This window comes from Centruroides sculpturatus, unplaced genomic scaffold, assembly GCF_000671375.1.
Source record: "Centruroides sculpturatus isolate CEXI.00-Female unplaced genomic scaffold, Cexi_2.0 scaffold32, whole genome shotgun sequence".
NCBI lineage: Eukaryota > Metazoa > Arthropoda > Arachnida > Scorpiones > Buthidae > Centruroides > Centruroides sculpturatus.
In genome coordinates this window covers 773639-792726 of record NW_019384445.1, presented here as the reverse complement: position 1 = coordinate 792726, position 19088 = coordinate 773639, and the positions used below count along the sequence as shown (strand labels likewise).

General features: G+C 25.1%; 1 protein-coding gene across 1 annotated transcript; it reads right to left on the bottom strand.

The window, feature by feature from the left end:
• Positions 1-1758: 1758 nt before the first annotated feature.
• On the bottom strand, positions 1759-18334 carry LOC111620343. Its single transcript, XM_023362257.1, has 6 exons — positions 18317-18334; positions 16140-16246; positions 14943-15160; positions 7041-7234; positions 3706-4617; positions 1759-2084 (listed from the first exon to the last, which is right to left on the bottom strand). Exons 4-6 carry the CDS (start codon positions 7226-7228, stop codon positions 2030-2032), a joined length of 1155 nt encoding a protein of 384 aa, XP_023218025.1. The 5' UTR covers positions 7229-7234; positions 14943-15160; positions 16140-16246; positions 18317-18334; the 3' UTR covers positions 1759-2029.
• Between the last annotated feature and the right edge of the window lie 754 nt (positions 18335-19088).

Here is a 19088-nt window from a genome sequence, read left to right as displayed (position 1 = left end):
AAGGTAACTCACGTTTTACTTTAACATCATCTTAAAATTACTTACAGTAATAAACTTACATTAATTTAAATTTTAATTATAATTTCGTTTGCATAAATTGATCATTTTTTTTCAGTTCCTAAACGTTGAATCGTGTTATGTGTTACAATTTCCAACCAATGATATACTTACTCTTCGGTATGAATAAATATATCATTAGTGACGAAGGACATTACGTAACAATTTCAATCCCTGCTAAATTTCATCTTTACACAGATTTATATAACATTCCTCCGAGCTTTGAATAAAAATATTAAAAGAGAAAATTGAATTAAAGAGATGAATATTCATGAAATACTCCAATTCAATTAATGGCAATGGATTATAATCTTTAAACTAAATCTAAAATTAGATAAAAGGACTTAAAAAAATCAATTTGCTGTTCTCATAATAGCATTATATATTTTAATTAAGCAATTAATATCTGATACGTTAATAAAAATCCAAATACAAATAATGTTTTTTTGGATATGTGACAATTATTACACATAACATTTACATTAGTACAGCTTTTTCCTAAAATTTTATACTAAAAATACATTTTATGCCATCTGATTTATGTCTTTACAAATTTTACATTTTAGTGAATGCAGTTTTTAACATAAAAAAGTATAATTTTTTAACCTCTGTACTGTTTTTTCTATTTCTAAGCCAAAATTATAGTTCTACGCTTAATTTTAATTAATTAATTTAAAAAATGTACTGTATATGTTCGTGTAAACTAACATATAAATGAATTCTGTCATAAATTTCTAAAAATTTTAAGTTATAAATTTAAAATAAGCCTAAATATTTTTTATTTACAATCATAAATGTTATAAATTCTAAATCACATAGCCATAAAAGCTAAAAACAATATTAAATTTTAAAAATTTTAATGACTTTTTTACATTAAATTAATTGATTTTAAGTTATACATAATATAATTATATAATGCGAAATAAGCGATTTTTATTAAATTAAATGATAAAGTTAGTTACCTATTATTTTTAATGCCAGAGGAAGAAAAAATCTGGCCGATTGCAAACGGTTAAAAATGTAAGACGATTTCGACTGTTATATCCCTTTTCTCAAAGTTAGAAAAGTTCTTATTGAGAGTGAAAAAGGAAGAAATACAGCAATTTATTAGAAATCTTTCATTTCCTACGGAGAGATTACACAAGGAAAGTAATAATTTATTATTTATTTTCATGTGAAGAAATAGATAAAACATGAACTTGTTTTCTTAATAATTTATTCTTCCCAGTATTTAATATATGTGAATGTTATTTATTTATTTCAAAGTAAACAAAACTGGAAATATATTTATTTGCTTTAAATTTAAAGTTAATCAAATTTCCCAATCTAAAAACATTTAAACGCATTTAAAAATTCAAACTAAGTATCAATTTTTTAAAAATTTATTATTTTAAAATCGATTTCTAAGGTAAAAAACCTAATAAAGATGTTAATAAATTTATTAAAATATCAATAAATCTCATATTAAAGATTTTAATTGAATTTTAATAAATGAATATGATGATTATTATAGTAGAATTTTGTATGTTATTAAACTAGAATAATGAATAAAACTGTTTTCTCTCTCTTATTATTGTAGAAGAGAAATATAAAATAATCTTAACAGTATTCTAAAATAATATTAAAAAATCCAATTAAAATTAAATGCATAGCAAAGAAAATAAATGTAATAATTATAAAGTAGAAAATACTCGAGTAGAAAATAAATAAAATTTAAACAACTGAATTATTATACCTGAACGTTCATTATCTACAAACAAAATCTGTCACTGTTTAAATATAGTTTTATGATAACCCCTGCAACTAACAGAGCTTCCAACTCGAGATGGACAAATTATTTGTTTTATAAAAATGAAATCTGTAGCTTTATGTTGTTCATTAGAACGTAGCGTGGCCCACACTATACACCTCTGATCCATTAAGATCGTAAAAATAGTACTTTATTTTATGTTTACGTTCATTTTATTACCTACTATTCATCATCTGTTTCTCGGAGTGCTGAACTGAATCCTCTCTCTCCTACAATCCTTAAAAGATAAAAAAAATAATAATTTTTCTTTGTTTTTCTTCTTAACTTCTGAATAGAAGAGCCGAGATTCAATTTGTAAATTTATAATCAGGATGTACAGAATATATCGAAATTTAATGGCCGCCGTTAATAAGGAAGAAAGTATAGAAAATGATGAATAAAATTTTAATTTCTGATAAAAATCCAGGTTTTATGTTATTAATTACACTTATGAAATGTATTGGAATAGGATAAACTGAATGGAAAGCAGTTCATTATCTGTCTTTTGCTCTTTCCTTATCAATAATTTAGTTATTACTTGCTTGATTCAATTAACAAAGCAGTATTGCTGGTAATTTTCAACCGCTTTTGCAAAAGATGATTCAATTATTAAAGATAAAGGCTATTTTGTTATTTATAGAATTTATAAAGTAAACTGATAGAGATTCTTCACTAACCGTTACTCTCCTGTTGTCTTCAGATTAAAAAATATCGATTTTCAATTATTAAACAATGTGCAGATAATAATATACTAACTGACATCTATTAAGGATTAAGTGGTTGGTGGTTATCCACCTTAATAATGCAAAACGAATTTTTTAATTTGAAAGATTTATTATCGACGTTTATTCTGAAGAAACTAAAGTTTCCAAATTCTGTTAATGAACATAATGCAGATCTTTTAAGTGCACTCGCTTTTAAGCAAATGCAAACATTTGAACAATTTTCTATTGATTTCGAGTAAACATAAATTATCTAAAACATAAATTTGGATATAAAAGTACTATTAAATTCTCTCGAATGTTTCTAAGTAAACTCAGATGTTGACGAGTTAAAACAACAAGAAAATTGCGTTAGTCTAGAGACTTAAGTCTTCTTACCTTCGAGGGATGAAACTTAAATATTTAACACAACTGTTGGACTTAGACTATTTATTTTTATTGATTTCAAACCATTGAATTTCTCCCCGAACGAAAATCCTAACATAATTACGTTAATGCTTTCTAAACTTCGAGACCTTGAAGATACAGAAAGCGAATTTTCAAGTTTTTATGGTACAGTACATGCAGTACCATGTTTATCTCTCTGGTTTTTATATATAAAGTGAACTTGTTAAAAATTTATTTTTATTATATTATCAATCAACGATATATATTCTAGCTTTCAAATACTGTATATATTTTTTTCTTGAAAAATAATGTCATATATTTCATTGAAAACATTACGAGTGTTCTTTTCGACTTTTTATCTATTACAGTAAATTTTATGATTTAGAATAATTCTTTGTCTGCATCAATAAACGTAAAAACTACCGAATCTACATTCTGAAAGTCACCCATTTTCGAAATCTACCATAAAAGTTAAATGTGGATCTTTATTACAACATAATGAAAAGGTAACATGCAGAAATCGATACGTTCAGCTTTAACAATTTCTTTCTCCTTTCTTTATTTTTTTAATTGCTCGAGTAATTTAATCATAGGCTATCAAATAGAAAGTTTAACGCAAGTAAGAATAAAATTCATTGTCAAAATTAAATGAGAAATCGTAGAGAGAGGCTACTGCTTTAAATAAATATTTAAAACATATACTTACATAATATTGTATGTTTAAGAAAATGAAAAAGTTCACATACTCACATATAATTCCGATTAATTTCGTTTGGCTCAATTTCGTAAGGCAGAGTTCCAAAATCTGACGGGACCCAACAATGACAGCAAACCAATTCGGCAGCGGCTTGTCTCAAGTTTTTATGTAGCACCAATAATAGAGTTGGATTGACAAAAGCGTGCACAAATGCTACATGAAGGGCTATTTCGTACGAAGAAGATTTGCTATCTATGTTAGGTTGGAACAACATTACGATAAAAAGAGGGCCCCAGAACAACAGATATGCCACTAAAATCACGACGAACATCTTAACTCTCCTTATTCCTTCCTGTTCGAGTCGTTCGATATACCCTCCGACTGGTTGAGAATCACAGTATTCTCGATCTTGGTGAACAGATATCATGGTAGCCATCAAACCCGAAACTCTCAAGGCGTCTAAGTTAGAACCTTTTAGGTCTTTGTGTAGTTTACGAAGATGAATACCAGTGAGAACTATGCAGAGCACATTTACAGTGACCCACAATACGTTTAATACGTAATGCCTGACAGAACCGGAAACCATGGGACAGGCGTCAGGATCTTGCGCACTCCATAATGTACCACTGAGAAAAGTTGGACCCAAATTGATTGTCAAACTCGCAAACCAGATTATAAAAAGTCCGAAACAGATACATTGTCTATTATTTAAAATTATGTGATTATTGTCGCTCCACTGTGGCTCCAGAGAAATGTCATCTTGCTCGGGTAATGTCGGTGCGTCGTTTATGACCGAAGTTAATAAATTGACCGTCGACACCGTTACGACAATGAGAAAAGCCGTTTCTATATAGGAACATTTGGGAAGACGTTGACAAAATAATACATTAATGCCTAAAGGTAAGAGAAGACTCGCACGAGTACAGTCCACAAGCCCTTGATGGAAAAGCAATCCTTGTGACCAACTGCAAAGAAAAAGTGTAAAACAAATCAATACAACATTACAGTAGAATTTCTTACATCGAGTTAGAAATTTTTCAAAATAAATGGATAATTAATATTAAAATAATAAAAACAATATACCTATAAAATTCGATTATTTTTTAGATAAATTATAACATTACTTAAACATTTCAAAAATGATTATAGATACATTTTTGAAAATTACAAAACAATTATAGCTACAATTTAGCAATTTAGATTTCGAATGTATTAATTTATTCCGACGACATTTAACATAATTTTGAATATGTATTTCCTGCAATCTATCTAAATCATATTTTGAAGTGTAATTATATGATAAATAATATAATTTAACGAATTTATTTACAGTCGTTATGGGAAAAAATTATAAAACAGAATAAAAAAAAATGTTCATAAAATTAAAAAAATATATGCTCGGTTTATTTCCGAAATATATAAAATCCAGTGTGATAAAATAAGTATTAAAAAATGTATTAAACCAAAAAATAATTTGAACGTCATCAAATATCAAATTTTGTAAAAAAAATCGAATAATTTGAAGGGAAAGAAGTATTCAATAGGTAGTAGGTATTACGTGACAGATTGGATTTCTATCTTCACCTCAAACCTTTTTGTATAATCTTTTTTTTCTTTCCCCTTTATGCCTATTCTACTATCGGATTTTTCTGTCTTTTATGATTGATCGTGTGCTCGCAGTGACTCGAGTAAGTTTTGCGCTCGGATGAAGCTCATTTTGTAGTGTATAAATTATGCTTAGACATTTACAAAGAGAATGGAGAAAATTTGATTTTATGGTAAAAAAAAAGTATAGTCAATCTCGATTTTGACTTATGCTACGGTTTAATATTTCTTAGTATATTACAAAATGAAAAAAAAAATTTAAATGACGTGATAGTTTTTAAAATAAGTTTACATTGCAATTTTAAAGAAAAATGACTATTTTACAAGTTTTATGCGAACTTCAGAATTTAGATAATATCATCATTAAAATTACATATTGAGACTAGTTTAAATGTTATACTTGCGAAGAAGAATTTAAATAAATATAAAATATCTTTAGTATATTTAATAAATGAATATTTACCGAATTTTAGCAAAAGAATTTTTAATTTTTTTGCTATAAAATATGCCTAAAACCTATCGAAAATTGAGTAAGCAGTTTATATTCATTCAGGAATAAACAGAATAAACAACTTTACAGCTTAAAAGCTTAACGTAATAAACTTTCAATTATTCTCCATGTCAATTGTCCATGTAAAAGGAAAAGAAAATGCATTCTAATCTAAAATGACGGAAATTTGCTAGAATATTTTTCCAGTCAAATAAAAACAGCTTCGATAATACTACATAAAGTAATTATATTAAGATGAAAATAATATTAATGCGCTGTACACCGTATAATATTAAAGATTCATTATTACTTGTATAGCATTATATCATTCATTTTAACGTGCTTACATAATTAAAAAATGCATCCTATTTTAAGATTAATAGAAGAGAAACAAAAATAATAGATTATAGAATAAATTTCTTCTTAGTTTTAAGGATTTGGAATTCTTTAAACTTGAATCTTATTACTAGATTCAATCTTTCTACCTATTTGACTAGCATTAGTCGGTTGTTAGCTATCATAAACAGGTAGGTGTATCTCGAGACTTTTGCGCAGTGTAGAGAATCCTTCAATAAATATCTGTAGAGAAATTAATGACGTAAAATCCAAATGTATTTCAAGAGAATTTACTTAGATTTTCATTTCTAATCTTTAATTTATTATTAATGCGTTAATATTTTAGATTTTCTAGATTCGATATCGATAAAAGCGGATTAAATAATAATAATAAAAAACAATTTTATAAAATGATAAAACTATTTCCTATATCAATTTTGTAACAACTTACTTTAAAAATAAAATATTATATAAATATCATATATCAAATTCCACGTAAGCTGAACAATTTTCTAAAATTTAATATTTAATTTTAATATATATTCACACCTTTAAATAATTTTAAATCAATTTAATATTCTAGTTTAAAATTCTGCATCATTTTATATATTCTTTAAATTGTTAGCATGATTTTCTAATGCGAAATTCTAAAAAAATATGTTTTTTTTTTACATACAGTATATATATATATAATTTTCTGCCACCTCTGAAAGGTTTCAAACAAATTTTTCGCTTGGTATCAATAACAACTTTCACAATATTTGATTTATGAAGTGCACTTATCAAAAATAATTTTCAAAAGATATATATACGTGTGTTTGCCAGATATATTAAATTCATTCACTACTTTAAATGCACGTTTTAGACGAACATAAATCAATTATATTAAGAATGTCCGAATAAATTTGAATTTAAAGACAATTTTTGTAAATTTAAAGAGATTAAATGTACTCACACCGTCTAAGTGGCCGTTTAATTATAATTAGCAACATCAGAAATAAATTTGCTACCATTCCGAAAACAGATATAGTGAAAAGAATTGCGGCTTCAGTCGTCTGAGCAGGATGACAAGATGGCTTGGAAGACTGATTTCCTGGTAAACTGGCATTAATGCTACCGCCAAATCTGGGTATATTGATGCTCATTATTTCCTGCAATAAAGAAGTGAACTCCTTTAGAAGAAATATTTGATTCTGGTTTCTTTTTTCTGATATATTATAACCGTATTTTAAAGAAAGAAAAACAAAATTCTATCGTTTCCAGTAATTTATTATTTAACTTAACCTTTTAGTTTTTTTATTTTTTTAAAGAATTTTCTGGAATTTATTTACGCTGCTATAAATTATAGAAAATAATTGTTTTTGAAAATACAGTAGAAATTATATTGTTTCTATCTTTAACACCTAATACCTTCTTGCCTATTCAACAGATAACTTTCAGTTAATGAGGTCAGAAATAGTTTATAAGCGTAATAAGATAATCTAGTATATAACTTAAAGATTAAGTCTATAAATTTATAAAATATAAAGCATTCTACTTCATTATTAATTTCTTTGCTGGCACTTAAATATATTAATAATTTAATCGGTTTAACCTTTTTACGGTACTAAATCTAGCAATCTATATTATAAACGGTTTATCGATTTGGTTATCTTATATGAATGGTTTGATGGTACATCGAGTTAGAAATTTTTCAAAATAAATGGATAATTAATATTAAAATAATAAAAACAATATACCTATAAAATTCGATTATTTTTTAGATAAATTATAACATTACTTAAACATTTCAAAAATGATTATAGATACATTTTTGAAAATTACAAAACAATTATAGCTACAATTTAGCAATTTAGATTTCGAATGTATTAATTTATTCCGACGACATTTAACATAATTTTGAATATGTATTTCCTGCAATCTATCTAAATCATATTTTGAAGTGTAATTATATGATAAATAATATAATTTAACGAATTTATTTACAGTCGTTATGGGAAAAAATTATAAAACAGAATAAAAAAAAATGTTCATAAAATTAAAAAAATATATGCTCGGTTTATTTCCGAAATATATAAAATCCAGTGTGATAAAATAAGTATTAAAAAATGTATTAAACCAAAAAATAATTTGAACGTCATCAAATATCAAATTTTGTAAAAAAAATCGAATAATTTGAAGGGAAAGAAGTATTCAATAGGTAGTAGGTATTACGTGACAGATTGGATTTCTATCTTCACCTCAAACCTTTTTGTATAATCTTTTTTTTCTTTCCCCTTTATGCCTATTCTACTATCGGATTTTTCTGTCTTTTATGATTGATCGTGTGCTCGCAGTGACTCGAGTAAGTTTTGCGCTCGGATGAAGCTCATTTTGTAGTGTATAAATTATGCTTAGACATTTACAAAGAGAATGGAGAAAATTTGATTTTATGGTAAAAAAAAAGTATAGTCAATCTCGATTTTGACTTATGCTACGGTTTAATATTTCTTAGTATATTACAAAATGAAAAAAAAAATTTAAATGACGTGATAGTTTTTAAAATAAGTTTACATTGCAATTTTAAAGAAAAATGACTATTTTACAAGTTTTATGCGAACTTCNTATGCATAATATGTATATTTGTATACCGAATGTTTACAGCAGTTAATTTCTAATCTAAAATCAAGTAAATTATTCAATAAAGATAAGTTATCATTTAAAAATCAAGTAATTTCAGTGTAATTTATATGTAGTCTAACTATTGACGTGACTAGCAGTACTAAATAATACAGTGAATGATTCCAAATTCTATACTGATTTTAGTTTATTCTTATGATCTATCAAGACAAAATTAGAAGTAACTTTCTTCCATTCACTTACATTAAAAGCTTTTCTTACAATCAACGTTTAATTTCCTTTCTTCCATTGTGTCTGGAGAATAATAGCAAAGAAACTAATGTAGAAGTGCTAATGTGACCACTAGCTTATTTAATTCTACAGTTATTAACTTGTTCTATCAATACAAATTATTGTTAGATTGTTGGTATATGATTGGTTTAAATTTTAATGTTGTTTAAGCATCGAAAATTAAATTTAATTTTTTATAAATCCATTATTTTGTGAAAAGATTCAGCAGAATGCGTTTTTATGTATTAAATAATTGATTTTTTATTTTCTTCCCTCTATCAGAACCCCGCTAATGACTGAGCTACAGTATAGACATTTTACCACAGATCAATAGCAGAAGCAAAAACTACTTACTAAAATCATAAAATGTTTTGTAGGAGTTTTATTTGTTTACATGGGCTATATTAATTGCTTATATGTTCTTTTAACGTAATATAATATTAATATATATCTATAATTTACAGGATTATGTAAAGGAGGTGACTTTAAATTGTTTTCAATAAAATAGTTAAGTGCAAGTAGAATTCCGAAGGGATCTTTTAAGAAAAGTGAACATCCAATACTTTCACTTCTTTCTGACGTCATTCTACTCAGAGAAGAGATCTTTATTTAATCTATAAAGCAAATGCAGATGAATAAATACACGTGTCTTCATTCTACAATGGAAGAAAGGCATTAAGCAAATAAAAGGTTTAATTCTTAAAAGAATATTTAATCTTTACGTTTGATTTTTCAAATAGGTATACTTCATAGAAAAGGAAAGAAAAATATCAATAGACTACATGAAAAGATTTTTATTGATGTTTTTAATTACGAAGGAAAATTTGAATTAGAATAAACTTCGTGTTTTTTATATATGTATATACATTATATAAAACGTCAAGAATAAAAAAAATATTCATAAATTTTAGAGGCTAAAATATGTTTAAAAAATGCTACTAAAAGTAGATAAAGTGCTCTATTTATCTTATCTATATTCAAATTTAAGAATACATTTTTTTTACTATAAGAATTCTTTAGAATAAATTTAATGATTTATATACCTAAAAAAATAATCCTTAAAATAACGTTTATTGTTCATAGAACCATAAACGTTATTTTAAGGATTATTTTTTTAGAATATTCCTTAAAACAACTTTAAAAAATAATTGAGGAACATTGATTTAAAAAAATATGTAAAGAATTTAAAAAATATTATTTACCATTATCGACATTAACACTGTAAAAAAATCTTTAAGGAACACTATTTTAGAGAATATTCCTTAAAGTTAATTAAAACAGACTTTATTTAAAATTATTAAACAAAATTGAGAATAAAAATAACTTTAAAAAATATTTAAAAACATTCCCAATTTAAATATTTTGTTATAACAAAATTTAAGAAGCGAAAATTATGACTTTTTTATAATTAAAAATTTTACCGAATAAAACTTAAATCCATTTATTTCAAGTTTGTAAACAAATGTAATTAATAAAGTGAAAAATCAATAAAAATAAACTAAATAATAATACTAAAAAATGAGTAAATGTTTATTTTAAAAAGTTAAAAAAATAAATATTATTTTTACAAACATAAAATTAAAAATAAAAAAGAAGAAAAAAACGTAGCATACAATTTTTTTTTGTTTAATTTAGAAATTAGATAATCTTCTTTAAAAGTAATTTATATTCTAAATTGACGAACAACATAAAAAAATTTGTAATCTTATAAATCTTATTATTATTTTTTTATTATTATTAAATATTCCTATAGGCTATGTACTGTACATATATATTAATATATTTGTTTTATTCATTTAAAAAAAAAGAAACTACAAACAATAATTTAATGTACACATTTTTATATTTATATAAAATTAAATTGTTGTTATCTTTATTATAAATAACAAAATTACATTAAATTAAAAAGGATTTTTAAGAAAAAAGTGCATTCTTCTTTAAAATTTATACATATTTTTCTGCTTTGTAAAGTGCGAATTTTTTAAAAGATGTTAGTTTTAGTAAAGGAACATTTTATCTTATTTATAAAAGACTTTTGAAATATTGAAATGCTTATATTTTTTCGATATAACATCATTTTAAAGTTCTCTCCTTAAAAATCTGGTTTGGGGAGACAATATGGACAATTTTCTTTCCACTATACTTTTATAAAGAAAACTAGAGAACTGAAAGCATTTCTAAAATGTATATTCTAATATAATAAGCCTATGGTCTTGACAAACACAGACATATTCGAGGGACAGAGAAGGAATATACTCCACTAATAAAAAATTAAGTCATTAACTATGTCAAAAATAGAAAAATCTGCTTTCTAAAATATATTTTCATACACACACACTATATATAATATATATAAAAAATTGCATAAGTATTTCTAATTTACCTATAAAATTTACGTACAGACCTACATCCGTATTCCCTTATGTGATACTTGAATACGCTACTGATCTAACAGATATATATGAGCCATGTGAATTTATAATTTATTACATAATTACATAAAACTGATGATAACGTTAATCAGATAGGAAATTGTTTTAAATTTATAAATATATAATTACATATATTTAATTTACAATGCATAAAATATTAATTTTAATTAAATTTTATTAAAATGACTTTAAATTAATTGATTAGATATTAAGATGTTTATCATTATTTGATTATAAGAAACGATAGAAATTAAAGCAAAAACTTTATAATTTAAAATAAATTTTTTTTTTTTTAAAGAAAAAGAATTTAATTCAAACTTTTCTTAATATGAACTACTTTATTACTTTATAGAATATAATGAATAATATATTGAAAATTTAATTTTCGATTTAATTTTCGAAAAATAAAATAGAAATATTCATTTTTACTTTGGAAAAGTGAAATAATTTTCTCAGAAATTTCAAAAAGAAAATGACTAGTTTTCATTTAATTTAAGTCGAACGCGATAAAAATGTAAATTAGTTGGAGGGAAAAAATCCAACTTTATAAATTTTTTATTGGAGATTTCATTCATAAAGAGTTACTTTGACATAGCGAATTTTCCAATAAGAACAAATTCTTATAAGAAAATGCCTTATTGCTCATACGTGTATAAAACTAAATTAAAATTTAATATTTTACAAAAGAAAGATCGTTACGAATTATTATAAAACTTGATTTTATATAAGATACATATATTCAAAACTGTATAGTTTTTAAAATAAATTTTAAAGAAGAGAATATAGTATCGCTGTCATAAATATTAAAACGTGTGTAATTAAAGAATAAAAATATTTAGTTATTTTAAAACTTTAGCAAGTACATAATATTACTACTTAAGATTTAGTTAACGTTAGCTTATATGCAAATTACATTTATTTAACAACGTGAGGGAGGAATTAATAAATAATTATTCTAAAAATTCATATGCAAATACATATATAATGAGAGAAACTGAGAGCGATGCATATGGAACTACTATTACAAAATACAATCTAATTCTGGAATGAATAGAAAATAAATTTTATATTTATTCTACTTTGTTTTCATGTCTTGTAATGAACTCGCTAGGTTTATAAAACTAATTAGTGTAAAAACTTATATTTTTGTTAGGGTAGTAAATTTAATTCTTTGCAAAGACAACATTTTTAGAAATTAAATTTGTGCTATTTGACATTTTTCTACAATGAATTCCAAGGAGAAAGAGAAAAATGAAAAGCGAATTTAATACTCTGCAACACAAATATTAGATATTTCTACAGTGGAAAACGTGTTAAAATTTACAGAAAGATTACTCCAAGCTTAAAATCAACCAGGAGCTATAGAATTAATTACTTCTGCCATAAAATGAACCTTACACCTATTCAATACCTTCCTTGACAAACAAAGCATGACTAAAATAATAAGCGTAAATTATTCGATCCGAAATTAAGCAACATTGTGTTATTTATTGTATGAATGATCGGATTCTTATTAACAAAAGCTAACGATACTTGTCCACAGGGGGGTCTATTGTTATCGGTCAAGCTGCAATTTCCATGCTGTCGATATCTCCGTAACATGAAAGATTTGATTATATAACTGAAAGGTAGACAAAAATTTCAGAGGTAGATCGATTTATACCTTTTCGAAATATCGATTTATCCTTGCTTAACCTGATCACAAATGCATTTTTAATCAGAGTGAAGCGATTTTTATTTATATTTCAATTTAAGAATATAATGATTAAACACTTGAAGCTTTCCAACTCTTTTAAGTTTCTATTTGTTTAAGTGGAGTTGAATGGTATATTTTGATGGACAAGTTAAGAAGTATTGATTGCTTTCTTATTAAATTACCGGTTTTCGGAGGAGATGTTGACACAAGTGCAAACGTTTCCATCTGATTATTGATTCTATCTTACTAATAATCATATGTCTGTTGATGAACCCCGAATAAACGTGTTTATTATCTATATGAACTTAAACAATTAAACTTTTGCCAACAATTTTTTTTCGTTTTATATTAAAATTTACGCTCTTTCCATTATCCCTGATTAAAATTCACAGAATAGTATAATTAAGATTAATGCTGTTGTAAGTTTAAAAATGCGAAAAGCAAACAAAACAAAAGAATATTAATTTATAACCATTTTTTTGAGAATCTTAATTAAGTCACCAGGCAGAAACTAAATTAAATAATTGCATTAATATTGCTAATTATCTATCAAATCATTATATATATATATATATAAACTATAAATATTTACATTTTAAATTAATTAATTCTTTAATATTGTTTGTACTAGGAGAGCTTTTTTAAATGCAGAAATTAGAAGAAAAAATACCTTATAATTTATTGCAATATATTAAAAAATAATAAATTAAATTTACTAAGAGAGAATGAGAAAACAACAACAAACAGAAAAAATAAAAAATAAAATAAAATAAAAAAATAACAAGAAATTTAATATATGCAGGATGGCAGTCAACAACCAAGTCTTCATTACACAGATACTACCTTAACTACCTTTTGTAATCCTTAGCTTTATTTGTCTTAAGGTTCAATCGCCGAGGCGTAAAATTACTTTGATGAACGTATTCGTTTATACTGCACCTCACGAAGCCATCTTGTTTGCAAACTGAGTTGTGCTCATTGAAGATACTCTATTAGAATCGAATTTTTCCAGGTGGCCAAACTAGCCAATCGTTAATTTAAAAAAAAAAAGGAAACAAAGAGAAAAAATATTCTAAAATTTAAGTGAAATTTAACGATATATATATATAAACCATACTCGATATTTAATATTAAGTCGAAACTTTGCAGTAGTTATTCAATTAAATGTTTAATTTTATCTTATTAGAAATGGTTACAAGAGGAATCGGAGAAGCAGATATAATAGAATAATCTTTCCTGAACACAGGTGATGAAGAATCGCTTCTGGAGATATATCATCTGTCAATGCTACCTACAAAGATTTCGAGCAGTTGTCAAGATTCTGTTATAAGTTATTGATAAATGTTAACGTTTACGATAACCTGTGTTAGATATTAATATGATTACCCGTGTTACATATTATTATAATTGTTAATTATAATTTTAATAAGCAACTAATCGAGAAAGATAAACTAATAATAAAATAACGTTTAATAAAGAATTAAAATCTATATTCTAAAATCTATAAACTTTTCGGTAAGATTATTTTTTTCAATCTTTATAAATTGAAGAGATTCGTAAGCCATAAAGAAAGATCTGTATTCAGAAGCTGATCATACCAACAGGTCGATGAGAAGAACAATACATCAATGTAACCCAGTTGGCGTCGACTGGGCGCAAGATATTATTCTGAAGATTTGTAAACATTTCCATTTATAAGAAAAAAAAGAGTAAAATAAATTATTTCTAAACTAAAGTCGCTATTTGATAGAAACCACTTGTTGAAGAATGCATGCGGATATTGGAGTATGGTAAAGATAGAGTGATACAAAAAAACCACCTGTAAGACGTGGAAGTTATTACCTGTTTATGTTTTCCTTTATTCTCTTGCAACGCATCCGCAGTTGATCCGTATCAGTTTCTCCGTCCTCATTCTATCGTTAGAGGAACGAACTGTATCTGATGGTATCTCTATCTAGTCTGGATGCCGTCTGCTTGTGTCACCATCGTTTCTCTCTTGCGACAGATCTAGCAAACTTTCAGTGTTGCCACACCGCTTCCAATTGGTTATCATCGGTTTGCTGAATGGGAAAAAAACTTGATAAATTACAGAAATTACAAAATGTGTTCCTTACAAATTGAGAAAAAAAATCAAGCCGTACATCACCTGCAAATATATAAACACAGCGTATGTATTCTGTTATAATTATGTGTAAGGTTAGTTATGCATGCATAATTTAACACTGTGTGTTGATAGATATGTAATATATCATATTTTTTATTGCATATAAATGTATGTATGTTTATGTATATGTAACCTATATCTCTGCGCAAATTTGTGCGTGGTAGGATTTATATAAGTGTATGAGGCGGTGTTAGTATAAAGGTATATTTTTTCCATTTCCCGAAGCGAATTGAAAAATGGAGTTCTTTGTTGGAACGAGAATGAAATTCTTGGGTTAAATTATACTTATTGTTGTGGAAATTAGGATTTTTTATGTCAAATCTTCTCGACATTGTTAATTTTATGCAAGTGAATGTAAAAGGGGGTTAAATTTAATTTTTTTTTTCTTTCAAATTTCACAAATTCTTACAGATTAAACTAAATAAATAAATTTTACATATTAATGCACTCTGATTCTACCATATACGAACTAGAGAAAAGACTCTTATCGATTATTTAATCAGATTATATGGTAGAGATTTTAATTAATTAATTAATTAAATTTAAAAAATACTTAATTAAATATGTTAATTTTTTATATTAAACACGTTTCCAATAGATGGCGACACAAATCGAATAAATATATTATTTAATTATAAAATGTATATTTTTATTAATCATTATTTTAATTTAATTTTATAGTAAATTAGCTGTTTCATAGAATATATATATATATATAGCTTAATCGAATGCATAAGCATGTAAAATTCACAATAGAATTTTATTAAGTAAAAGTATTATTATTATTTTTTTAATGATAATGACGATCAATGGGAAGTCTTTAGAAAATAGTTCTTTTTTGGTAAAAAAAATTAAGAAATTTTCAATGGACTCACCTTCAGTTTCTATCAACATCCATCAAAATTCTCATTAAATACATATTCTCTCAGGAAAGTGATTTTTATAAAATTTGCTTTTTCTACAATATATTCGACGAATCGTCCTTAAATCAAATAAATAAGATTAAAAAATAGATTAGAAAAAAAAGAAGAGTTATATTATTATTTTTTATTCTTATATACAGAATACAAACTATAAAAAAACCATTACAACTCTTCTCTAAATCATTTGAGTTTCATAAAATAAAATTTAATTAATTTTAATGTCATTTGATAGAATAGGGCAATTAATTATCTTGAGCGATCTTATTTTAATAGATTATGCTTTAAAATTATAATTATTCTTCAAAGTATCGAAAGCCTTCGAGTAAATACACGAATGATTTGTAACTACAACTAATATCCTGTTGAACAAGAAGTTATTATAGGAAAATTTATAGTTAATAAGGTCAATGTTCTGCAAATCCTAGTATAAGATGAATTAAACAAAATTAAAAGACATAAACCATGCTCTGTTACGCTATTGTTTTAAAGAGGAGAGGGCCGCAATTTGCACTTAATATTGAAACATAAATTGAAATTATCAAGCTCCCTATGAGATATATTATTTCTATAAAAGAATCTTTAATATTACTAAATATTAATTTACTAATTCATCCAATTACATTAGAACAATTAAGCTATTTTGATGAATACTAATTTATTCCATTGTCATGTTCTGTCAGGCATATGATTAATAAATTTAGAAATGGTGTAAAATCAATTATCTAAACTACCGGAATACGTTATGGACTTCAGAATCTCTCCAAATTATAACGATAAAGATATAATTTCGGAATTAAAATTTCGATCATCATTATTATTATTATCTAATATGTCGCGTTAAACAATTTAACGATTTTCAAGTAAATATTTACATTAAGTTGCTAATCAAACACCTTATTAAGCGTTGCACGATTTGATACCTTAATATGGGGCCACTGAAATGAATATTAAAAGTTTAGTATGCATATATTAAGAATGGTATAATTATCTGCTATATTATTATTACGGTTATATCACTATATATATTTTAATCTTATTAGCACAATGTTAATATTTTCTCAACAGTATAATTTTAATTATACTATTGAGAAAACATTTCAAAATTATCTCAAGTTTACATTTCGGCGAATTTTCTAAATCTGAAGCTTAAAATAATGATAACAATAATTTTTTTTTTTTTGCAAGGATTGGCTTTTTCATAATTAAATTATAATATTAGATTTGCATTATACCTATAATAATTCTTTTTAAATAATTATATTTCAGCTACTTAAATTATACAGTGTTATTGTATAATGCTAGTGCAAAATAAGCAATACATATCTGTATTAATTAGCACATCATTATACATCCCACTCTTTCTCATATGCATTAAAGTACAATAATAAAGAGGTAGTAACTGCCTTGATAAATATTAGTCGGCAATGAATAAACATCCTAGAATTAAACAAATATCGAACGATAGATAATACAATAGGATCCTTGTAAATAGAATGTGTTTTCAGCAACAGTCAATTTTCTAATTTGATAAATAAGAACTTAGTAAAATGACGTTTAAAATATTCAACAAATAATTTCTTTCTTTTTTTTTATTCGTTAACGAAATTTCAATTTAATTAAAAAGTTTACGTTTCTATTTAATTTATAAATTTCGAATTTCTTAATTTACTGCAGACCAATGGATTTACACAAGTTAATTGATGGTGGAAAATTGATAGATTAAATTAAATTCCAATTTCGACTATTAAAATTTATAGTTAGAAATTGCATTATCTTCATTCAAAGGCATACCTGTATTCTATAATTTATATATGGATCGTGACCGTACCTCAGGCTTTAATGTTAATATATATTTGCACTTATATTATTAAAATAAACTAAATTAAATTATTATTATCTCAACCTTATCACAATTGTTTAGTCAAATTCTGAGATGGCTTATTATATATTAACTCATATTACTTCATTCGTTCAACAATAGAAAAATCATAAAATTAAGAGATATGAATGTATCTGTCACTCTGATTCCATGCAACATGCATCTCTTTTTATGTTATCAATGTTTTTGCGCAATTTCTTCAAGATGTGGCAAGATACAAAATGTCTGTTACTATTTTTAGCTAACCTACCTAACCTGTACGGAGTGTAGCACAGACAATCTTTCATCTTGTTGACATACGATTCTTGTTTAATATCGATCAACATCTATTAAATATAAACATAAATAATTAATAATCAGCATGAAAAGGTTATTACGAAAAGGTTAAAAGTCATCTTAAAAGAATTAATTGAAATTTCGTTTGCGTTACAATTTAATAATTGACTTTAACGTGTTGAAATTAATCAAAAGTTTTATAACAAAAGTTATCTTATTTAAAACTTTAAAATAATTTAAAATGTTCTATTTATAACACGCTTTAATGATTAAAAATATTTTCGCAGTAGTCGACTATAATATCTTAATGTGCAATACAGTACAAGTACTGTACGTAGTTTGGGGACTTACTAACAGCCATTCTATGACCCATAGATATAAAACATCTGTCTAGAATTAAATACCAAAGGGAAAACTCACATCAGAACGGCAGGTGGTTGAATCACATCACATCTTAAGAAAATAGATAGCCTGTCTTTCGTCTTAAACACAAAATCAAAATTTTGGGCTTTAAAAATTACATTTCTAAATTTCTTAAAATAATAATTTGTCATACAGTTATTCAACAATTATTATTATTTGTATATTTTGAAATAAGTTGATACTATAAACTATTTAATCAAACAACTTCGTCTGTATAATATATATATATGGACTTCTCTTATTGAATAACTGCAATGTGGGTATATCCGGCTACGTTAATAAAGAAAAAGTTGTTTCGAATAAACTGAATAATTTAACTTAAT

Excerpts from the sequence above, each read along its gene's own strand:
- LOC111620343 (XM_023362257.1), bottom strand. The coding sequence starts at position 7,228 with ATGAGCATCAATATACCCAGATTTGGCGGTAGCATTAATGCCAGTTTA. Across the intron at positions 4,618-7,040 it reads ATTAAACGGCCACTTAGACG|TTGGTCACAAGGATTGCTTT; the intron begins GTGTGAGTACAT and ends TTTTCTTTGCAG. Across the intron at positions 2,085-3,705 it reads GAAATTAATCGGAATTATAT|GATTGTAGGAGAGAGAGGAT; the intron begins GTGAGTATGTGA and ends TTATCTTTTAAG.